The 25,796-nt window shown below is 42.7% G+C and overlaps 1 protein-coding gene across 9 annotated transcripts in view; it reads right to left on the bottom strand.

Annotated features, from left to right (window-relative positions):
- The window catches only part of ephb2b (eph receptor B2b), a 171,713-nt gene that overhangs the window by 80,425 nt on the left and 65,492 nt on the right, over positions 1-25,796 (bottom strand). For all 9 annotated transcript variants that reach the window (XM_045705124.2, XM_014166655.3, XM_045705126.2 and 6 more), the window contains exon 3: positions 9,491-10,175. In XM_045705124.2, coding sequence (XP_045561080.1) covers positions 9,491-10,175 — 685 coding nt within the window. The remainder of the gene's footprint in view (positions 1-9,490; positions 10,176-25,796) is intronic.

The following is a 25,796-nucleotide window of genomic DNA, read 5'->3' as shown; positions in this document are numbered from 1 at the left end:
TTCTAGCCATCGCCGATCCACTTTTCATTAACCATTTGTTTTGTCTTTGTTTTCTACACACCTGGTTTCTATCCCCAATTACATGTTCATTATTTAACCCTCTGTTTCCCCCATGTTTGTGTGTGTGTTTGTATATAATGTTCAGGTCGTTACTTGTTGGCTGGTATTGTTTGCCGGCTTCGTATTTACGCCCGTTATTTCAGAGTGACCGGTATTTTCACGCACCTTTAGTATTTGTTTTATACTGGTGCTGTTCGTGGAATAAATGACCTTGTACACTCATCTCTGTTCTCCTGCACCTGATTCCATGCACCAGTTACCCACAGCCTGACATGCACTGGATGAGGCAAATAGTGGTCACACCAGATACTGACTGGTTTTCTGATTTAAGGTACTGTATCTGTGACCAACAGATGCATATCTGTATTCCCATGTGAAATCCAAAGATTAGGGCCTAATGAATTTATTTCAATTGACTGATTCAAACCATGGACCTTCAATGTACTGGCTAAACTATCCTCACTGACTAGATAAGGATTACTGAATGGTTTAATTTCTTTCATCTTTCAAATAAGAGGTGAAAGAATTCCTCAATCCGCGATTGACTGTTCGATCTTCAGGGCATTCCTAGTCGATCACCTAACATTTCGGTAGAAAAGCCAACGATAGGCATAAAGGCTTGTGGTCCTTTTTTGCAAAACATTTTTTGATGCTGGCAGTAGGTGCACTTGATTCAAAAGCCTGCACACAGGGTAGACAAAGTGTTCCCATTTTGAACCATTTAATTTGGCTGAAAAGACAAATGCTCCTACGCCCCGGCAGAACGGGAAATCTGTGGTTAAATCGAGTGCTTCTAATGCGCTGGTCAATCGGATAGCACAAATTATCGTGCCTATCTACAGCTTCCACGACCCCGGTCACAGCAAAGTTTGATACTAGCCTACGTGAGATTTGATAACTTTTAAAACCATGGCCAGAGAGAGACTGTTAAAGAATACAGCCAAGACCTGCTGTTTTTATGAGTGACTTCATGTCAGAGTTTTATTCAGCAGAACTGTCAAAACTTTTTTTACTCAACACTATTACAAAACATAAAACGTTCTTCTGTCTACTTCCACTCGCGCTGCAATGAATGAGTAGCCAAGTGTATTGATAGCCCCGTGTTTTTATTATTATTAGCAGCTCGTCGTGTCTATTTTAATATCGAGGAATATTTCACTTTCTCTGGTCATAGGAACAACATGAATTTGTGCCAAAAGCAGATGCGGTGCGACTCGAGTTTTGCCATCTGGTCGAAGACTATGTCCCCTCTCTCTGCCTCACCTTGAAGAAAGGAAGGAGAGAGCAGGGACCGTGAGAGGCAGACCCTTTGCTGCTCTCTCTCTCCCTCCCTCCCTCCCTCCCTCCCTCCCTCCCTCCCTCCCTCCCTCCCTCCCTCCCTCCCTCCGCTAAGACTAATGTCGTGTTCAAAACAACAGCAAACTCTGAAAAAAAACGACTGCAGTCTTGGAAAAATCATTTTGAACAGTCATCCAACTCGGAAACTCTGGCATCTTTCTAGAGCTCTGAATTTTCCGATCTGAAGTTCACTGGCGTCATGATTTGAAATAGCTTTTTCCGAGACCTAGTTGTCTTGAAAGCACCATGACCATCAGATGCAGGTACCATCAGTCCAGTAAAATAAAAAATAAAAAATGATTTACAAATTATTTCAATTTATGCTCAGCTGTGCCTCGCAAGTGCATCACCAACTGATACATTTTGTTATCAAAGCATGAGTTATGAAATATAATATGGTTTGAGAAGATCAATGTTGGCAAGCAAGATATATAGCTATAATAATGTATTACAACTGTTTTTATTAGGTTAATGTAAAACATTATGTTTAAAAAAGATTCAGGGGGGGAGATCTCAGCTTGCTTTTTGACCGCAAAAGTGACGACTGCTTAAGATGAACCCATTTCTTCACCAGAGTCGTAGGACAAAAAATGTGTAGTAGCGTTCTACCTTCTAGCCAGCAGCTACAGGTATGCACAGAGGAGTGGAACAGCTCATTACATTGGCTCATTTATTTGCTTAGTCGATGCCTGAAAAAAATGTGTTGTACATGTTGAATATTCTGTAACTAAAGCATTTACACAGCTGGGTTGTCCCCTAGAGCTAGTGCACTAGGACTCCCCGCAGCGGGCAGCTGAGAGCTAAACCAGGCTACTTTACCAAATGGAACACAGGAACATGTAGACGACCAAAGTTCAGACGAACACCATTTGCTCTTTACACAAAGATAGAGTAAACCCTAGACTCGCTGTGCCATGCAGAAAACACGGCCAGCTCTGCCTGTACAATACAGCAGGCCTATGTGCTTGAGAGTGTAAAAGTGAGGGCATCTCTACCTGCCATGGCTAAGTGGAGCAAGCTGAGGCTGGGGGGGAGAGAGACGTTAATAAACCCTGTTGATCAGAGAGTAATCTGACAAAGCAAACAGAGAGTAATCCTCCTGAGGTGTGTTTCTGGGAGATAGGAGAGAGCGGAGAGAGCTTAACTTTGCACTGGAGGCTTTTAAATGAGTGTCTTCCATTTCAACCTCAAACAATGCCAGAAAGTCTCATGGGAGTGATGACAAAAACATTGATATCGCCACTTCATTCCAATATCATGCTAGCATCAAATCCAACTTTTCAGTTTACACTAGCGAATGAAATTCTAAACATCTTGGAATCTCTGAGAAACATAAATCCCTATATAAACGGCTAGATTTTTCAGATTAGCCAAATCTGTTGTTAGATAAAAGATGTGGAGGCCATGATCACCACAGAGAGATTCAGTGGGGTTACGGAGAGATAATGCCCTTGACACAAAGAATACTACTTGCTATCTGTTGTTTTCCTGCTAGGCTGTAGCAGTGAAATAAAATGTTAATGGAACATTCTCCTTTGTTTTTCCTTTGGGTATAGCTACGCTTTCTACATTCCGTCTCTGTTCTCTGGCAACATATTACCAAATATACTGTAGGTCCAGGCGGTCAGCATTGTTTGGTTGTATACCGCAAACAGAATACACCTCTCAACCCTCAGTGTCAATAGTGCACTTAACTCTATGGTGAAGAGGAGCAGTGTATGCTCTCTGTCTGTATGCCTTCCTTTTAGCCTGCTGTCCAAGAGGAAAGTGCTCTGTTGCTCTGGTTATTAGTGCAGTATGTCATAGAGCAGTGAGGCATCTAGCACTGATAACCCAGCTAGGAGTGAGTCACCCGTAGCTCTATGTATCCTCTCTCCCCTCACTCACTCCTGTTTAATCTTTAAACACCTCTTGAACTTTAAAAGAGGGGAGGTCTTTGTTGCAGGGCTGGCTTTCTAATTTTAGAATCCATTATAGTTTGAAAAGTGTCTCCTCCACCAAGGAGGAAATCCCTGTTCTCTGCTTTATATCACTGTACTCTACTGTATAGTACACATAGTGCCATCTAGCCTTGGCCCACTACATCCCATAAATCACTTATCTCTATCTTCCAAACGCTATCTCTAAATCAGTACTGTAATCTGTCCAAGAATCATATCCCTTTATCTTTACCACTCTTTGTCAGGCAGCACTTTAAGCCTCCCATGTAAGGCTCCATGCATGCCTCTACATTAACCGCCTTACTGTTTAGTGTAACATCATCCCATGAATGACGTTCCATGAGATTGGATGACAGCGTGGGGTGAAACACGATCTGGGGTTTACCTTTCAGTAAGCAACTGGGGGTCAATTGTGTGAGAACAACTGGGCTCGTCTCTGGGATACTATGTCCACATAACACACATGGTACATTCATTCACCCTATGCCAGGAATGGAGAGCAGCTCTCTCCGTGCACTTTGTTTTATAACAGACCGACTGTATACAAAGCATACTGCATGAGTTACTGTATACTGTATGTCTACAGTCTGTTCAAATGTTGACCCATGTACTTATATGTCAATGACAAACAAGGTCGCTTCAACTGTAGCTCTTATTTTCATGTTTTGTCAGACAGACTCACAATCCATCCCACTCCCTGGCCATTCGTTTGATGATGGAATGCAGTGAAGACTTTAACAGGCCATGAATGGAGACATCTGAAGGAGCTTGTTTGGAGAAGGCTCCGGTCCTGTCCCTAATGAGAAAAAGAGGGAGGCATCTCATTCTGCTTGTGTGGCTCTCACCCGTCCAGTAACGGAATGTCCTGCCCAGAGGGAAGGCTATCTGAACCAGGGGTTACCTTCACACAAGACCACCAGACTACTGTCTGGAAAAACAGGGAGTCTTGATGGTCCGAGGCGGCACGGCGGACACACAGCATTCCAAAGAGATGGCGTGGGATAAGGAGACAGACAGGGGACTGAACCCAGTACACGAGGAGCCATATGGGGTAGGACCCAACACAAGCACGGCCATATGGAACAGGTGTACACAGTAAACAGGCCGTGATCTCTGAGCTGGAGGTGAGTCGCCGACATCTCACCTCGCGGTATCACATTCCAATGTGATGGATTTGTTGGGATAAAAGGGATGATACGTTCTGTGTTTGTGTGAGTGTGTGCGTGTGAGGAGGGGTAGGGGGATGGAGTAAATGGTTACTGCTCTGTGAAGTCTGCTGTTTAGATGTGTGCTGTGCTCAGAGACAGAGACAAAGACAGAGAAAACACCTGGTCAGGCTGAAATCCCATCACAGTTGAGAACAAGGAATAAAGGAATGTGACTGGTCCCCAGAGTCTCTGTGGTTAGCTAAGATGTCCCACAGCTCCAATGTTCCCCTTCTGCTGCAACACTATTTGTAAAGGTTCACAGACCACACCATTAACCTACAGTATAACAGCCCCTCAAATCATGAAATAGACTTTCAATTGAAGCATCGATTTAAAAAGTCAACTAGTATTTTGTATGATATTTGTCAGTCATATATTGGGATGATTTATATTGGGATGTAAATGTGGACATCCTTATGTGCATATTAAAAGGATTTAATCTGTAACCGTATAATCACATGTATAGGATTAGCTTCAATGTGAGTTTATTGTGTCTACAGTATGTAGTGATTCTAAAGGAGGTTTTCTCTTGTCTCTCAGAATTCTCCTTCATGTGCCTTTGTTTGCACATGCAGTGCAGCAAAAGCCTTGAGGGGGTGTGTTTGTTTTGCTTTTGCCTGGTTGTAGAGTGCAGGGGTTGGATGTCTAAGTGTATGCATGGCTGTGTATGCCCCATGTTTGCTGTTAGTCAATTAGAGCTATAATTAAAGGCAAGGGCATCCTGGGAAATAAAGGCAGCTGCAGCAGAAATGTCAGTGTTTCCCCTAGGATTCTTTTCAGCAGTGGTGGCAAGGGTATAGGGGTGGGGGGCGGCTCATCTCCTTTTCCTTTTCCATGCAATCATGCCATGGCCAGCCCATCCCAGGGCACACCTTCTCACTTAATCCTCTCTAACTCCCTGTATCTACCATTACATTTGACTGAAGGATTACTAAAGCGCCCCTCTTTAATCTTCTTGCCTTAGATGTGCAACAGCAGAGCTAGCATCAGGCAGCTCAGCTCACACTACTGACAGAGACCTCACCACATCTCACCACATCCAAGAGGAGAGAAACACATTGATGTTTCTCCACAACCTGACCTAGAATACTCTTCATCTGACCTGAGTCTGTTGTTATATTTTCATATGTAGGGGATAGCAGAGAGAGAGAGTAACCAAGCCAGTAATAAACTGGTTTGAGGACCATACAGAATGTTTGCTATGAGGGTCCATTTTAATATTGATTCTTGATTCTTTCTAATTTAGCATTAATGAATGCTTTGAATCTGTGAGCTGTGCAAATGTAGCATTCCATCCCGTTCCCCCATGGCCTCTCTCAGGTAACAGTCTGTGAGCTGTCAGGCTGTCTCATGTTTCACACTGGGCTTTTCTTTGCATGTCAGTAGGAAAGACCATGCAGTCTCCTGTTCCTCACATTCTACACCCTCAACTGTCATGGATGTCAAGCAGAGGTATTTGATGTGGTGTGCTGAATGCTTCCTTTTATATCTGTGCAGCGGGACATGCCTGTGTAAACTACGGTGGTGACTTTACAGCATTCCCCTTCCTCAAACGCACTAGTTAAAGAACTACTGTACGTGCAAGGGTTACTTAGTGCTGTTCGAAACTTTTACTGTAAATGTGACTTTTGCGTCTCTGTCTGAACATTCATTGCTCCATAATATGAGACACACTCCCACAGTCAAGACCCTTAAAGCCACAATAGCATGGGGTTAGATGATCGGATTACAAGAAAAAACACACATGGGCATTGTTAGGGAGTTTGCATTTCCACCCCTGAACATGGCTCTCATTGTACCCTTCTAGAGAGAGAGTGCTTTTATTTCAACTGAACGGCAAGGATGAACAGGACCCCATGTGTGTGTCTCTGTGGTCCACCATCTCCTCAGGCTCGAAGTGTAATCCGATCTCTACTTTCAGGGCCCTTTCTGTTCAGAGACCCTCATTTGCCCCTGGCACTATGTGAAGTAACTTCATCTGGTTAGTAACACGATCACAGAGAAAAGCCCTGCAATTTAAATTGAAACAGCGCTGTCTATTGTCAATATTTTGACAGATTTCATGTCAAAGTGTAATTATTTGCGAAGGGCCGTGCCAAGGATTTAATTGATACATGTGTAATTACGTCTTGTTGCCAATGTGTTGGAAAAAGCATCACTTGCCGTATTAATAATATTGGCGTAAGACTGCTCTTTCATCTTCACTGTTATATTATTTTCTGTCTGTGGTTCCATAATCCTCTCCGAAAGAGGATACTGAAGACTCCCTGAGAGGGCATCTTTCACAAATCAATTCATTACCCAAACATGAGCGGGCAAAGGCGCATCTTTCATAAATCAATTCATTACCCAACCACTGGCAGTTAAAAGGCACTTACCACAATCTCACACGGCGATATCAACTTTCAATGTGGAGAAAGATAAATCCACAAATACCAATCGATGACAGGCCTCGATCAAAAATCGAATAAAAAAGGCTTACCATACAATAGCAAGCAATAAACATTTTCATCTTTAATGATTTATTTTCTTATTTTGTATCACACACATTTCACCTCTTTTGCACTGAGTGTCATAACTATTGTGTGCCTATGAAATCCATCTATATGCCAGTGTTTTGCTGCATGCCACAGCTCCACTCTAAGATAATGCATCCTGCTCATAAAGTTTTAATAGTCCACTGAGTGTGTCTATGTTATCGCTGAAGACCTAGCCACACTGAGAAAAACTGAAAAAAACATCTGCTTGTACACACTGGGTAGCGGTGTGTGTGTTTGAGCCTTGGCCTTGCTGACACAAAACCACTCTCAGTACAGCAGAGGTGCTGATGATTTTTTTAAATTGAACCTTTATTTAACTAGGCTAGTCAGTTAACAACAAATTGTTATTTACAATGACGGCCTACTCTGGCGACGTTGGGCCAATTGTGCGCCGCCCTAAGGGACTCTCAATCACAAACGGATGTGATACAGCCTGGATTTGAACCAGGTAGTATAGTGACGCCTCCGGCACTGAGATGCAGTGCCTTAGACCGCTGCGCCACTCGGGAGCCCAAAAGACAAACATGAAAGACTGTAGTGAAAGAAGCTTCTCTTCAGAGCAGAGGACCTTGGATGGCTAGCCTCTGTAATTAAGGCAGATTTTTCCCCTGTTGAAGAAATAAACAGGAGGGTGATAAGGAACTGGAAGGTAAAACGCTACACCCCAACATGTGCCGAAGATTAAACACTGCCACCGCCAAGCCCTCGAGCAGTGATTGATTGAAAAACGTTCATTTCAATTGAATGGCCATCAATTGAATTGTATAATCCAGTTTCACACAAATCACTGTGATTGAGGATGCCCATGGGACGTTTCAATCCGACAGTGCAGTGAATTACATGTAGGTCAAAAAACAACCAGATTTGTTTAATTATGCAGGGGTTTCAAATTATAGCAGATATCCTCCATGCTCCTCTTATTGGTGTGTATCCCTTAAGGAGGGTCTGTGCTTGTCCTCATTAGCAGTCATTGAGCGGAGGTACTGTTTTGAGAAGCAAGGCGAAGAGCAACAGCGCCCATCACTGTCCCTCCTCTCTGCAGAACCAGAGCCAGAGCTGCTGGGGGCTGTGGGGTAATTACAGGCAGGCTTATGACAGAGGCAGCAGTACACAGGCAGGCTGGAACACAGGTGGGCGGTTTATTGTGCCTGCCGGCTGGCTGCCTGGCTGTGTCAGCGTGGACCTTGTCTGCAGGCTGCAAGCTGCAGGCTGCAACTGCCCTGTTTTGCTGTTAGCAGAGGACATGGCTCTCTGACCACGTCCAGCCAATATCACCTGCCGCACAGCAAAATGGCGAAGCAGCACAGGTGAGGCTGAGCACACTGATGTTGTGAAATGGTAAATCGATCTGGACCACGACGGATTCCAGTTGAAGATAAGAATGATGGGAGGTAGGCGTTTGGTGCAAATCTTCTCTTGTCCTTGAAATACTGTACATTTTGGTGTACCCAGTAGGTGTGTGTGGTAGCTAACTGACTCAACACTGCATTGCACCTAGAACAACAGATCTGATGCTCCTACTCAGCTTTGATCTTATTTTGGCTGTTTGTGTTTTCATTAGAAAAGCTATCATGGGCTTAAAATCAAATCAACTTCAGCCTTCACTGTGAGAAACCGAAATATTAACCTCTTTACAGCCTTTTCCACCAGAGCTGGAATATGGAATGAGAAGAGCTATGACAAAATGATCAAATGTAACATATTCACACATCCTACACGCATTAGCATTACAGCTTCCCTTGAGGTAAAGTCATGCATTTAATAGAATTCTCCCAGTCAAGGAAATTGTTTCCTTTCTACGTGGATTTGAATGGAAGTGTAAGATTACATCCATTACACCGTGTAGAGAATTGAAAGTAATAAATAACTCCAGGCTATGACAGACCTATGTGACTGGAGTCCAAACACCTCTGATCTGACAGTCCTCTTCCTGTAGAGTGCTTTAGAAATGAACTAGGCATGTTCTATGTTCGCCCAATTCAACAAAAAATACATATTCTGCCATATATACAGTATAACCTGAAGCACATCTGTTACATATGTGAAGTAATATTCACCAGTTTATTATTGGAAAAGCTTAGGAGTGATCATTCATATGAAAATGTGACCGTAGAGCCAACATGTACTATCCAATGTGAAGTGTGACGATCCCATCCTCCTGTTTACTTATTCAATACATGGCCATATTTTACAAGCGTAGACTGTCTGTTCATATAGAATAATCTGATCCCTAGAGCAGCATGAAGTGCAGTATGCAGACAGGTACAGTGTTAAGTACTGTGTGTATGCTCTGCTGTCTGGATTACTCTGTTATGAATGTACAGCTGACTGGCTCTGTAAGGTTACTGTGTCCTTCTGGTCTGGATAACAGAGTTGAAGAGAGAGGGATGAGAGTGGCCCTTACCTCTACACACAGTCCCGTTCTCCACAGCCTCGTGGCCAGCCTTGCACATGCAGCGCCCGATGGGCACCATCCACTCCCCATCCCCGTTGCAGTACAGTTTGATGGGCACGTCCACCTCCTCCCCGTTGGAGATACACACACCTCGCGCTGCCACCAGAGAGGTGCTCTCTGCCCCAGACAGGGTCTCCTGAAACACAGCTCCGTTCTGGATGACGCGGGGACACTTCCTGTAGAAGACACGCACGGCGATGAGGGACATGCAGCCGCCGTAGTCCTGGAAGGCCAGGTAGAATCCGTGTTTGGACACGGGGCCGAAGCTCCGCACCTCTGTGTTGATCTTCATCACCCGGCCGCCAAGGTCCACCTGGGAGAAGCTCTCATCGGCCGCGATGGTGTCCACCTTGATCCAGGGGTTCTCCATCCATGGTGGGGACACCTTGTTGGCCGTGTCCGAGTCTGACTCATAGTAGTACAGGTTAAAAGTCTCTTTACAGGAGCCGGGCACGTTGGGGATGGAGCTGCAGTCTCGCACGGAGAACTTCATTTCCACGTGGATCCGCTGTGCACCCCGACGCCAAATGTACTTGGTGCGGACCCAGTTGTTCTGGTTGTTGTCGAACACGTTGCACACCTGGTAGGTGCGGATGGTGTTCATGTTCTCATCGTATCCACTTACCTCCTCCCACTGTGGAAGAGGGACACAGAGGTAAAAGGTTATTCTGTCCTTGTGTTGACCACATGCTGACCGTATATATTTTGGTTTAGTAACACATCAATACCTCCAATTCTTTACCTATACAGTACCTCACATAACCCAAGGGCAATTGTGTACTCAGCATCATGTCTACACTACCACCTAACCATACTCCACAGATAAAGACAGGGCCATTCCCAGCGGCAGTGCTCCCAGTCAGGGCTGAAATTAAACAGCAGGAGTTTGGGAGGGTATAATATGGGCAGGGTATAATCTGCTCCCTGGCATTGTAATGCTCGCACAGAGTTAGGGGGGGTTGGCATCTGTCTGTGCCCACTGGAGACCCCACTTGGCTCCCTGTGTGAACCTGGCCTGTTTTTTTCCCTCTGCTCTGCTCTGGGACAGGACCATGCATTATTTATCTAGTAAAGGAGAACAGGTGTTAAAGTCTACTCTTTATACAGCCAGCAAGGATTTGTAGTGCAGCCTCCTCTCTGGCTCCTCTGTCCTCTGGCCAAAGAGAAAAAAAGAAAACAATTTGCATAACGTCGATGTCGGAAGCTCTTCAAGGGTAACAAATACTGGGAAAACAATCCCCTGGTCTAAAGAAATGAGGAAAAAACCTTTTCTCCAGGGCATTGGTGATGCACCTAATTATCCTGTTTTTGAGTTACAACATGTTATTGAATACTAGAATGGGCAAATCTCTGAATTAGTCCAGCACCAACACATCAGTTACTGTAAATGAAACAGGTCAGTCATTGTAATGAAACACATGCATGACATGAACATAACCCTAATCTAAGTCACACAATAAAACAGAATTGAGGTAATCACATTACACAGGTAATTATCTGCAAAGGGAGAGCAGATTTGAGTTTCTGTGTTTGGGATACTTTTCATTTCAGCACACACACACACACACACACACACACATACACACACACACACACACACACACACACACACACACACACACACACACACACACACACACACACACACACACACACACACACACACACACACACACACAAACAACAACACACACACCTAGACAACATAAACTCAGCAAAAAAAGAAACTTCCCCTTTTCAGGACCCTGTCTTTCAAAGAGAATTCGTAAAAATCCAAATAACTTCACAGATCTTCATTGTAAAGGGTTTAAACACTGTTTCCCATGGTTGTTGAACAAACCATAAACAATTAATGAACATGGATCTGTGGAATGGTCGTTAAGACACTAACAGCTTACAGGCGGTAGGTAATTAAGTCACAGTTATGAAAACTTAGGACACTAAAGAGGCCTTTCTACTGACTCTGACAAACACCAAAAGAAAGATGCCCAGGGTGCCTGCTCATCTGCGTGAACGTCCCTTAGGCATGCTGCAAGGAGGCATGAGGACTGCAGATGTGGCCAGGGCAATAAATTGCAATGTTCGTACTGTGAGGCGCCTAAGACAGCGCTACAGGGAGACAGGACGGACAGCTGATCGTCCTCGCAGTGGCAGACCACGTGTAACAACACCCGCACAGGATCGGTACATCTGAACATCACAACTGCGGGACGGGTACTGGATGGCAACAACAACTGCCCGAGTTACACCAGGAACGGAACGCACAATCCCTTCATCAGTGCTCAGACTGTCCGCAATAAACTGAGAGAGGCTGGACTGTTGTAAGGCAGGCCCTCACCAGACATCACCGGCAACAACGCCGCCTATGGGCATAAACCCACCGTCGCTGGACCGGACAAGCCTGGCAAAAAGTGCTCTTCACTGATGAGTCACGGTTTTGTCTCACCAGGGGTGATGGTCGGATTTGCGTTTATCATCGAAGGAATGAGCATTACACCTAGGCCTGTATTCTGGAGCAGGATCGATTTGGAGGTGGAGGGTCCGTCACAGTCTGGGGCGGTGTGTCACAGCATCATCGGACTAACCTTGTTGCCATTGCAGGCAATCTCAATGCTGTGCGTTACATCCTCCTCCCTCATGTGGTACCCTTCCTGCAGGCTCATCCTGACATGACCCTCCTGCATAACAATGCCACCAGCCATACTGCTCGTTCTGTGCGTGATTTCCTGCAAGACAGGAATGTCAGTGTTCTGCCATGGCCAGCGAAGAGCCTGGATCTCAATCCCATTGAGCACGTCTGGGACCTGTTGGATCGGAGGGTGAGGGCTAGGGCCATTCCCCCCGAAATGTCCGGGAACTTGCAGGTGCCTTGGTGGAAAAGTGGGGTAACATCTCACAGCAAGAACTGGCAAATCTGGTGCAGTCCATGAGAAGGAGATGCACTGCAGTACTTAATGCAGCTGGTGTCCACACCAGAGACTGACTGTTACTTTTGATTTTGACCCCCCCCTTAGTTCAGGGACACATTATTCCATTTATGTTAGTCACATGTCTGTGGAACTTGTTCAGTTTATGTCTCAGTTGTTGAATCCTGTTATGTTCATACAAATATTTACACATGTTAAGTTTGCTGAAATTCTATGCAGTTGACAGTGAGAGGACATTTCTTTTGTTGCTGAGTTTATTTTACTAGTAGTGTGTCTATATGCAACGTCTGCTGTTACTCCAAGGACTCCAACCACCGTGACCTTGACCTGACCAGTTCATCTGAGGAAAGCCTTTTCTTAACCCCAATGCCTTTTCACACGTCAGCCGCACCCGTGCTGCCTCACCCCTAACTCTCTCACCCCCCCTTCACTCTCCACTTCACAGCTGATATAATTTCACAAATTAGTGCCCACTTAACAAGCATTTGACAGAGGTTTGACTGGTAAGGAGGAGACAGTCAGCCCTCATGTTTAAGACCCACGTTCTATCAAACACTCAGACTAATTAGAGCTTTTCTGCTTTATTCCCGTGTCCCAATTATTCTCTACAGACAGACATCATGCCAAATATGTACAGTTCATTAATAACAGTTGTTAGATGTTAGTAACTGGAGGGATTTGAAGGAGACAAGTATGATTAAAACTTGTAAGATTGGCACTAAACTCAAAACAATTAAGATTGTGTTTGTAGACAATGATTAAAGAGTCCTTGGATGGGATTCAACCAGATGGTAGCTATATGTCTTCATTTTGAGGACACACATCTACAAATCCTTTAAAATTCACAGAATGCAATAGATATGGTCCATTAACGTGCAATTAAAGCAACACATGAATAAGTGTATGAATGTTAATATTGACAAGTGTATGAATGTTACTGTTGATTGATGGGTTAGAGATCTCCTGGGGTAAATCTGTTGGTTGGCCCATTTCTCCACCCATCCAAATGGACACAGCCATCCAGGGTCACGGGCAGCCATTGACCTTTCCACCTCCCTTCATAGATTGACGCTCTTTTCAGACAGAGGTCGTGGACCGATTAAACAGGAAAAGACAGAGTGTGACGTCCTCTTGTTCTTAGTCTCAAGCATCAGCCCATCAAACTTAAATAAAGTGAACTGGGGTTGGGAGTGGGGGGGTAGCCACTAATGAGAGATAGAGACTAGGAGAAGGGAGAAAGGGGAATGGAGGTGGGGTATGGCCAGGCTAAAAAGACCCCAAACAAATGTGTTTTGATGGAGGGCCCCTTTAAGTCCTGTCACAGCTTTGCTGCCCTGCTTTCATCAGAGCCAGTGGAGGGAAGCAAATGGGACATAACAAGATGCCAGCGATCAAGCGCTGAGTGTGAAATAAGAAGAAACGTCTTCATTTTCACAGCTTTTCCCCCAGTACTAGAGTGGGAATGCGGCTGCAGGGCAGTCATGTGTTAGGTAAGGTGGTGGAGTTGGTGGTGGAAGCTGAGAATTACAACACTAACTCTCTCTCCTTTGAGATCGTTTTTTTCCACTCCAGGACACACAGACTTGTTTATGTGAGTCCAGATCTATTGAGTGGGGTATCCATCACGACCACCATGTAAAGTATCTTGATTAGATGTAGGCTATGTAGCAGGATGCTATAAAGCAGAAGATACTGTACAGGGATGATACCAGTACAGCGATACTCTTTAGTTCGTAACTATCGTGGCAAAGAAACAAAACACGAAGGTCGATTTAACTTCTTTAGGAAAACAGCCCTAATGTTGGAAACAAACTTCATTATGTTGTCATCCAGAGTCACATTTATTTATTTTCAAAGCTATAGCACACAATATTTTACATAAAGCATGTTTTTAAAAGACCAAAGAGTCATGAGTCATGTTTTAATAAAATAATGCGATATTGGTATCGTCCCAGGCCTACTGTACAATGTATTCAACAATCAAATACATTCTTGGGGGCCCTAAGCAAAATCGTGTTCGACCATGATTACTACAAGTTTAGATAGCTGGCCGCTAGATTAACTTTCCATTCTAAAAAATGTTTGCTGAAATGGTCTAATTTAGTGACTGCCAGTGACTGCCATAACAAGAAAAAACTGCTGATGCACAAACAAATTTCGAAATTGCACCTTGTATATTTTACTATGCTAACCCTCAACAGTAAAATATTTGTTTATTTATTTTTGGGAAATTGATCCTGGGCCCAGAAAAGACGGGCAAGTTTCCCGTGGCTGATCTATGGATATAAAGAGCTCACAGACTGAGACAGAACAAGTGAGTGCCTGCAATCAACAACATGCCAGAGGAGTTGCTCTCTTCAAGGTTCTGTGTTCACATAAAGGAGGTCCTTCTAATGGGGTGTCATCGGTTCAGAGGTTGGCACCCAAACATAAAGAGGACCATCATGAGTGGGGCGCCAAAGTGTCCGGGGTCACAGCTATGTCTTTGAGGGTCGTACCCAAATATAAAGACAGCCATCAGGGCGCTAGCGGTGCAGAGCACTGTGCACCCTGCTGCACCGATCTACTGAGTGGGAACGGGATGTACAGTGGGTAAGGCAATTGTCAGCCATCTTCTAATTACAGCTAAATGAATGAGTTTGAACACCACTTATCCTCTTGACTCACATTCCTACCCCATGTGTATTATGCTGCATGGTGACACTTCCAGTAGATCTCAACAGCTAAATTGTGTTGATATATGACCTTTCAATTAAAGATAAATGGCCTTAAAATTCCATTAATGTGGTCTGTATAAGCTATGAAGTACAGTATATAAGCATTTCGCTGCACCGGCCTTAACATCTGCTAAACTGTGTTCGCTACAAATAAACTTCGATTTCAAGTTCTACTGACTATGGAGTTTGGAAAAGTACACAATAGTGACTGCCACCCACCAACCGCTTACTGTAGCTGTATGAAGTGATAGAGCATAATGGTCTCTGAGAAAGAGGTTCGCGATCAATACCTCACAGGGCTGTCAGCCACTCCAGGAAGGAGTGAACATTCAGCTGACCTGCAATCTATAAGTCTCCCTGACAATGTGTCTCTGCTTTATCTGTAAAGCCAAGCGGAACACACTGTCAGAGTCATAGAGGACACTGTCTCCAAAGCAGAAACTATTCCCAAAAGGCAGCTTTTGCTACATGAAACTATCAGAAATAGAGTCTATCTGGTCTCCAGGATGGACTTCTGTGTCTAACTGAACCTCCTTCCTGTGGTGGAATCGGCTGGCAGGGTGAGTTGTAGTTTTCTCCTGAGACATTTTAAATCATTCAAAGGCCACAGTGGCATGTATGACACAACATGAAATGTGTATTTCAGTTCTCACGTCTTGTCATTACAGTGTGAGGATCAACCTGGGGTGGCTGGAGAATCAGAGAACAGCTATGCACATACAAAACATTCCAGCACTCCGTCACAGACACAAGTAAATAAATAATTCACACAAAGGAGAAAGAAGCCGATGGAAATCTCTTGGGGCTGAGTTGTCCAATTTACAGTTGTGGGAAATCTGTCAGAGTAAGAGTGCTCTGCCCTAAGGGGACAGGGGACAAATGACACCCAGTCTCTACATTGAGTTACAAAGAGGGGAACAAAACAGGCCAAGTACTGCAGGAATCCCAGCCACATGGAGGGCACAGAGAGAGACACACGGAGAGCCATAAGTGGAACTGTATGCAGTCAACTTCAACTACCACTGTCTACTCGTAATGTACACCATGTGAAGTTAGACAAACAAGCGTCCTATTGCCTCTTTAACATGGTTCCACCAATCTACATGAGGATTGTATTCACATTTCTCCATTGGTGTAAAACAACATGACAATAGAATATATGCCAAGTTCCAACCTGCGATTGTCAGTGCAGTGCTCACATAAAATCATAACCACACACAGATGTTTTCGTCCATGATGAAGAGATCCTAAAAAACCTGAATAAAGTTTTACAGACCCACTTTAATTGACAGTCATACTAAATTAGGGGTCACTCTATTCTACAATGAGTTCCATACACTACAACGCTCTAACAAATAACCATTTAGGGAAGGAAATGGCTATATGCAAAGTTATGACCAGGCTCTTTCATAACCAGGCGGTTTTATTCTGAATTAACTCTTTAAATTACAAAACCTGCATTTGAATGCAGTTGTGATTGACTCAGACACATATTTGGGTCAAAGTCTCATCGTGAAACGTATTGTAGGTTGCAACACAAAAGATTTAGCTAAATTGCTGTGACACTAATTATGCACAGCCTTATGTGGTGTTTGGTATTCAAGACTTGATATTAGTAGCCTAAATACCTTCCCTGAGAACTTCAGCGGATGTTGCTATAAAATGTTGTGAACTGACATGAATATGGAATAATACATTTTATATAAGACTTCCATATTCCCCAGTCACTGAGTTCATTATAGCCGACTATAGAGAACGTACAGATCTATAGATCCCTCAAACGTCTCTTCAAGGTAGATTTTAACTTGTGCCAAATGAATCAACCTTACATAATAAGGTCTTATTAATCTGAATCATGTCACAAGTTGGCATAAAATGAAATACATTTGTCATTGCTAAAGCAGAATATTAAATGAAAGTACTACACCCAGGGCTAGAATGTGCTGTGGCCTACACATGCCTTTACCTCTACTATCCGGTTTTATGTCATGAAGTCACACAGAACATTTCCTTACTGGTGCATTTCCTTACTGGTGCTTACAGGCCACAACATTAGTCCTTAATATATGGAAGACCTCAACATCCTCTCTACAGAATGTGTCTGGGTGTTTTTAGTGCATTGACTACATTCATTTGCAACTGCCTGCAGATTATGCTCCCCACATAAAACAAATACTACAGTTTACTATAGAATACTATAGTACTTACTATAGAATTCTATAGAATTCTGTAGTAAACTGTGGTACATTGTAGAATCCTATATTCTACGCTGTAGTAACCCTTCACCGTATAGTGCTTACTCTAGACTTTTGTAGTGTGCTGTAGAATACTATACTACACACTGTACTATCCCTTGAGCATGTGTAGTACTTACTTTAGAATGTTGTAGCATACTGTAGAATACTATATTACACACTGTAGTATCCCTTGCTAATGTAGTGCTTACTTTTGCATTTTGTAGTATAATGGCAAATACTATACTAAAGACTATAGTATCCCTTGATTGTGTAGTGCTTACTATAGAATTTTGTAATATACTGTAGAATTCTATACTAAGCACTGTAGTATCCCTCGATCGTGTACTGCTTATTATAATACACTATATACCAAAAGTATGTGGACACCTGCTTGTCGAACATCTCATTCCAAAATAATGGGCATTAATATGGAGTTGGTCCCCCTTTGCTGCTATAACAGCCTCCACTCTTCTGGGAAGGCTTTCCACTAGATTTTGGAACATTGCTGCGGGGACTTCAGCCGCAAGAGCATTAGTGAAGTCGTGCACTGATGTTGGGCGATTAGGCCTGGCTTGCAGTCGGTGTTCCAATTCATCCCAAAGGTGTTCGATGGTGTTGAGGTCAGGGCTCTGTGCAGACCAGTCAAATTCTTCCACACTGACCTTGGCAAACCATTTCAGGGCCTAGCCCGAACCATGAGAAACAGCCCAATACCATTATTCCTCCTCCAACAAACTTTACAGTTGGCACTATGCATCTGCCAAACACAGATTTGTCCGTCGGACTGCCAAATGGTGAAGCGTGATTCATCACTCCAGAGAACGTGTTTCCACTGCTCCAGAGTCCAACGGCAGCAAGCTTTACACCACTCTAGCCGACACTTGACATCGCGCATGGTGATCTTAGGCTTGTCTGCGGCTGCTCGGCCACGGAAACCCATTTCATGAAGCTCCCGACAAACAGTTCTTATTCTGATGTTGCTTCCAGGGGCAGTTTTGAACTCGGTAGTGAGTGTTGCAACCGAGGACAGATGATTTTTACTTCAGCACTTGGCGGTCCCGTTCTGTGAGCTTGTGTGGCCTACCACTTTGCGGCTGAGCCATTGTTGCTCCTAGACATTTCCACTTCACAACAACAGCATACATTACCATTAAAATTATAGACTGATCATTTCTTTGTCAGTGGGCAAACGTACAAAATCAGCAGGGGATCAAATACTTTTTTCCCTCACTGTAGCTTTGTAAATGCTGTTTTGATATGGGGAGCTCATGCCAAGGATTTCCTCTGAGGTTCCCCCTATATCGTGTAGCGCTTACTATAGAACAGGGGTATTCAACTCTTACCCTAAGAGGTTTGGAGCCTGCTGGTTTTCTGTTTTACCTGATAATGAATTGCATCCACCAGGTCTAAATCAATCCCTGATTACAGGGGAACAATGCAAAAAAAGCAGTGGAACCTGCTTCGACATCCAGAGTTGAGTTTGAGGGCTATAGAATGTTGTAGTATATTGTGGAATACTATACTCTACACTGTAGTATCCATTGATTTATTTTTATTTGACTATTTAAAAACACAACACAACCACAAATGTGGATGCAATGCATTTAGAAATTTGTCAAGAACAACAAAGTAAAACATTTATTCCATTGTGGTCCTAGTTCAAACATAAAACATGTTACACATTTAAAGCTAACCCACATGAAATATTATAGTATTGTCTATGGTCTAAAATTAATGTATATACTACAGTATTCACTGTAGTGTTTTTACATAGTTTACTGTAGTATTGACTGTAGTGATTATGCAGATGACTGTAATATACTATAGTATTCACTGTTGTGTTTTTGACTAGTATACTGTAGAATCACTATAGATTTTTTGCGAACATGAGTAGTATACTGTACTATTTACTGTCGTGGTTTTTCAGACATGACTGTAGTAAATTGCAATAGCAACTGCCGACTAGCGTTTGCTAAAATGGCACAACTAACAGACAATGGCAGTTACTGTTTAATCAGGGGAACACCTCAACCAGAACATAAGACACACGTTCATGACAGGCCACCTATTGAGTTGGGTCAACAGTTCTGAGCTCCTCAGAGGAGGAAGGGGAGGACCATCCTCCTCAGTGCATTTAGGACTCTTAAGTATGTATGAGTGTCTGAGTAGAGCAAGCCACTATCTGGGTTTTTATTAATGGTTGTCTGATGATTGTTGAGTGCCGAAGACGTGGATATCGATTAAGGCTGATTCAGAGGGGTTGGGTTAAATACAGAAGACACATTTCAGTTGAAGGCATTCAGTTGTACAACTGACTAGGTATCCCCTTTTCCCCAATCAGTTACAATCTTGTAAATGAAGAATATTGTGACAGGCTAGGAACCAGCGTTTTGGTTAGTGTTTCCCTGGGCACGTAGGGGAGGACATGCAGGCAATGTATAAAATCACACCTCGGTCATGTTCAGATGGTTCTGTGTGTTGTTGCTGTTGCTTTATTTCTGTGAACAACCATTTTGTGACCATGCTGTCTTATAACATTGTTTGGGGTGTGGTTGTTTGTTCTGAATGTTATTTGTTGAGTTTGACCATTAGTCAGTTTATTCATGTGTGAATATTCAAGATGTTCATTATGTAAAGCCACTGCAATGTCCTTTTGTTTTCAGTTGGTTTGTTTGGAGAGGATTGTCTGTTTTATTGGCTGCGCCCACATATAAAGTGAATGTCTTTAAGTAAAGTAATGTGTATTTCTAAAATATACTGTTTATGTAAATGCAGTGGTTAACTGTTCTTTTCTACTATCAGAAGTACAATATTGTTTGTCACTGTTTTTGGTCATCTAGTGGAAGTAAAAAGATCTGTCATTTTTGTGTATTCTTAATGTGTCAAACAAGCTAACCTAAACCTCTAATGAACTTTGCTTGTTCTTTATCTGCTTCTGTATGGTTTCCCTTTAATGGGCCTAGAACCTGGCTAACATTTAGGATGTTACAATTGTAATAAAACAATATTTTTGCTGAGGTGTTGTCTGGTCTGTTGCATTGCTCAACTGCTGATCCAACTCAATAGGTGGCCTGTCACTAACGTCTTATGGGCTAGTTGAGGTGTTCCCCTCCATTAAACAGTAACTGGCGTAGTCTGGTAGTTGTGCCATTTTAGCTAACCGCAGTCGGCAGGTGTTACTACAAAATACCACATTCATGTCCACGAAATCACATGAAATACTACCGTATACTTGTCATGTCTGCAGAAACACTACAGTGAATAATACTGGTAAAAAAAATATAGTACTTGTCTTGCGCTTTGGTCCTCTTCCTCATCACCCGACGACGAACGTTACAGTACTACAGTTTTTAGACCACAGATCTTTTTTTTATATGGGTCCACCGAAGATGAAAGCAAAAGATGGTTGGTGGAGGAGAAGGTGCTATTCCACAGCAGCTCTGAAGATCAGAACATCTGGCCTGGTTTTCACACTTCTCTCAACTCTCACTTAGGAAAAACACTGAGCACTTAACCTCTTGGCTGCTCTGCTTTGGATCAAATAGCCTCTCCTCACACTGTCCTGCACTGTGCACAAAATATGTATCTTCTTGTCTGAGGCAAGTATCGCCTTAAAGTTCACTAAATATTACATGGAATATTAATTATAACATATTTCAGTTCTTGGAGCCTGACTGGAGGCAGTTTCTAAAAAGTAATACAGGACTGATGCGGCCCCTATAATAAGGGGTGAACATACTGTGCATCAGATGGACACACCTGGAGAACAGTCATAAAAGTTGGTTTGTTGATGTTTCACTGGAATGTTAGGTTTTGTAATGTTAATACCTGTAAAGTGAGGAACTATGTATTTGAAATAAATGTGACTGTATTCAATTCAATTGCCATTAATTAAATCTTGGGAGGAGGGGGGAATTAAACCATTAAGCGACATGGTCAAACCTTGCTTACATTTGTATACGATCACGTGTCTCTCTATTATGCCTGGGAATACTTGGGAACAGATTTCCAAAATTAAAATCACTTGGAGCTGATTTTCTGGTGTTTTAAAGTATTTTACGTCCAATGATGAAGTAAAATAAAATAAAAACACAATACTAATGTTAGACAACAATTTGACCGCAAGAACCCCAAACAGATATAATATTTGACAAAAAAAAGAATTTCAATCCTTGCTTACATTTGTATACAATCACCTGTTTCTCTATTATGCGTGGGAATACTTAGGAACAGATTTCTCAAAATGTAAATCACTCAGAGCTGATTTCCTGGTGTTTTTACAGTATTTTACGTCCAACAATAGCATAAAAAAAAGAAAACTTGGGGGGGCAAATAAAACTTTTGGTCCGCGGGCTGCCAGTTGGGGAACCTTGTCGTATAGGCTCTCCCTAGCTAAATGAGGTAAGAAAATGTGTAATGTAACATCTAAATTAGGGTCCACTGGAAACACTGACCAATACTTAGGTTCCTATCCTGTCAATTGTAATTCCTCCCTGACTTATGCATTCGTTGTCATGTCAAACAGCAATGTACTCAAGGTGCTGACACTATATTCCAACTATAGAATTAGAATAAGCATTCTTTTTCCATGATTCCAGCAGTTTGCCATTTAAATAGGCCTCAATTTAATGATTTTTTTCATATCATGCATCATTGCTTTGGCACAGTGTAGAAATTATAACAAAAGTGCAGGAAATGTATGAAAATGCAGAAAAAATGGTTTGTTTGAAGTTGGGTTGAACAGTATAAAACATGATTGAAAATATGATTGAACAGTATAAAACAATCAGAATGGAGAAAACCCCAGTGAAATCACTTAACATTTATGAACTACACATGAGCATATTTATAAAACATCAAATACAAATATTGTCATACTGTCAAAAAAAATGACAAATATTGTGATATGAAATTTTGGCCATAATGTACAGTTGACTATCATGTATCAAGTTAGGATATATTTTATGAATCTTTACAGCATAAGGGAAGACCAACTGCTGGTATGGTACTGTGCTGAATGTTACTGATCTGTCAGTTAAGCCTGTGAAGCCATGCATGTGCGTGTAAGACAATAGCTACTGTAAAGCACCTCTGGCTGGTATATTGAGCGATTCCAATTACCACACCTGTTCCTGTTGTGCTGGTCCACTGGGGAAAGCTAGGCCCCACGAGACTTCAGAATGGATTGTGTTCGCATCCAGCTCCATCATTTCCCTAGAAAACCCCAACGTCTGCATCTGATAGGGCCTTTACCTGATCAATCAGGGCCTGAGAGGTACTCTAGCTCTCGAATCACAGTGAAATGAATCGGATAATCTTGAACAGGCCATGGCATAATGTTTAGTCTGAAGTCAAATGCTTTTCAGCGGAAACGGAAGCTAGGTTGAAGATAGCTGTATCCCTGACAACCGGATGCATCCAGTTGTTGGCAACTCTGCTAAGGGTGTTATGTAGAGGTGTGCCCCTCACTTGTTAGCCTGTCTAAAGCTGCAAGAGTAGACAACTCTAGACTGTCTAGAGCTATCTTCTCTTGCAGCTTCAGACAGGCTTACAAGTGAGGGGCACACCTCTACATAACACCCTGGGACTTGACTTTGATGTTAGGATCGAAACCCCTAAAACTTTGATGCTGATTAATGAAAGTAAACAGGGCAGATTTTTCATCACTGGCATTTTCAAATGTTTGATTTTCAAGTCTGAAGTTTCAACTTCTTATTTATATAGATCATTAAATATACTTTTCTGATTGTTTTTCTGAACCTTACATTTTGTAAATATGAATGGGAGACGTGATGCAAACGGCCTGTAAGATTTCCAACCTCGTTAATGGGGAAATGGCAGCGCTGGTTCTGTTTAGATTGAATCCAGAGCTGGAGAGAGGAAGACACCGGGCCTCTTTGTTCTCTCAAATTAGCAGGAAAGAGAGCATGCCCTCAGGTTGAGGGAGATGATGTTGAGCTAAATTATTGCAGAAGATCTTTGAAGTTGCACCAGTGGACTGTTGGAGCTCTTTTTTCGTCTTCCTCTTTTTCGTGCTTAAAGACACACAGCATGATAGAGTATAATTCAAACCACCCTTGATACCAACCACAGAAGTATAAATAATTGAATATAATAGGGAGTGGTTTTGTGAAATGCACCATCAAATAAGTATGCAGCATATTTCTCTGTGTTTTGGACACAGTCTGAAGATTCTGGATCCTTTGGTGGAGGAAGAAGTGAAGGAGACCGAGGTTCTGGTTTCGGCTGGTCAGGAGAGGGATCGGCTTGAGTGTGGCTAGATAGAACAAATGCCTTGGCGCACCATGTGGAAATACTGTGCATCAAACGCTGCTGGAGCCAATATAACACATACAGTTGAAGTTGGAAGTTTGCATACACCTTAGCCAAATACATTTAAACTCAGTTTTTCACAATTCCTGACATTTAATCCTAGTAAGAATTCCCTGTCTTAGGTCAGTTAGGATCACCACTTTATTTTAAGAACGTCAAATGTCAGAATAATAGTATAGAGAATTATTTATTTCAGCTTTTATTTATTTCATCACATTCCAAGTGGGTCAGAAGTTTACATACACTCAATTAGAATTTGGTAGCATTGCCTTTAAATTGCTTAACTTGGGTCAAACGTTTCGGGTAGCCTTCCACAAGCTTCCCATAATAAGTTGAGTGAATTTTGGCCCATTCCTCCTGACAGAGCTGGTGTAACTGAGTCAGGTTTGTAGGCCTCCTTGCTCACACATGCTTTTTCAGTTCTGCCCACAAATTTTCTGTAGGATTGAGGTCAAGGCTTTGTGATGGCCACTCCAATACCTTGACTTTGTTGTCCTTAAGCCATTTTGCCACAACTTTGGAAGTATGCCTGGGGTCATTGTCCAATTGGAAGACCCATTTGTGACCAAGCTTTAACTTCCTGACTGATGACTTGAGATGTTGCTGTCCAATATGGAAGCACACTGCAATACTATTGTTTTCAATAACCTCTACATAACTTTTTTAAAAGCACCAGTAGTCAAAGTCTAACACCAACGCACAACCTCTGCCCTGCAAGAGAGAAAGCTACCTTTTCAAAAAGCTTACACAGTGAGATACATATGGATTACTGTTTTTCTCATGATTTCTGAATCTGCACAGCGTAATTTTTTTTATTTAACTAGGTATGTCAGCTAAGAAGAAATTCTTAATTACAATGACAGCCTAGGAACAGTGGGTTAACGGCCTTGTTCTGGGGCAGAACACGATTTTTACCTTGTCAGCTCTGGGATTCAATCTAGCAACCTTTCGGTTACTGGCCCAATGCTCTAACCACTAGGCTACCTGCCATCTTTTTTACAAATACTTAGCTCAGTGTGGAGAGAGCTGTCTGTCATTACTGGATTGAGGTCAGGGCTTTGTGCTCAGGGCTTTGTGCTAGCCACTCCAATACCTTGACTTTTTTGTCCTTAAGCCATTTTGCCACAACTTCGGAAGTATGCTTGGGGTCATTGTCTATTTGGAAGACCCATTTGCGACCAAGCTTTAACTTCCTGACTGATGTCTTGAGATGTTGCTTCAATATATCCACGTACTTTTCCTTCGTTGTGATGCCATTTATTTTGTGAAGTGCACCAGTCCCTCCTGCAGCAAAGCACCCCCACAACATGATGCTGCCACCCCCGTGCTTCACGGATGGGATGGTGTTCTTCAGCTTGCAAACCTTCCCCTTTTTCCTCCGAAAATAACGATGGTCATTAAGGCCAAACAGTTCTATCTTTGTTTCACCAGACCAGAGAACATTTCTCCAAAAAGTACGATCTTTGTCCCCATGAGCAGTTGCAAACCGTAGTCTGGCTTTTTTATGGCCGTTTTGGAGCAGTGGCTTCTTCCTTGCTGAGCGGCCTTTCAGGTTATGTCGATATAGGACTCGTTTTACTGTGGATATAGATACTTTTATACCTGTTTCCTCCAGCATCTTCACAAGGTCCTTTGTTGTTGTTCTGGGATTGATTTGCACTTTTCGCACCAAAGTACATTCATCTCTAGGATACAGAACGCTCCTTCCTGAGCGGTATGACAGCTGCGTGGTCCCATGATGTTTATACTTGCGTACTATTGTTTGTACAGATGAACGTGGTACCTTCAGGCATTTGGAAATTGCTCCCAAAGATGAACCAGACTTGTGGAGGTCTACAATTTCTTTTCTGAGGTCCTGGCTGATTTCTTTTGATTTTCCCATGATGTCAAGCAAAGAGGCACTGAGTTTGAAGGTAGGCCTTGAAATACATCCACAGGTACACCTCCAATTGACTTAAATTATGTAAATTAGCCTAGCAGAAGATTCTAAAGCCATGACATAATTGTCTGGAATTTTCCAAGCTGTTTAAAGGCACAGTCA

Source organism: Salmo salar, chromosome 22 (assembly GCF_965601325.2).
Source record: "Salmo salar chromosome 22, fSalSal1, whole genome shotgun sequence".
Lineage (NCBI taxonomy): Eukaryota > Metazoa > Chordata > Actinopteri > Salmoniformes > Salmonidae > Salmo > Salmo salar.
The sequence above is the reverse complement of the archived record's forward strand: the minus strand, read 5'-3'. Positions and strand labels throughout refer to the sequence as shown.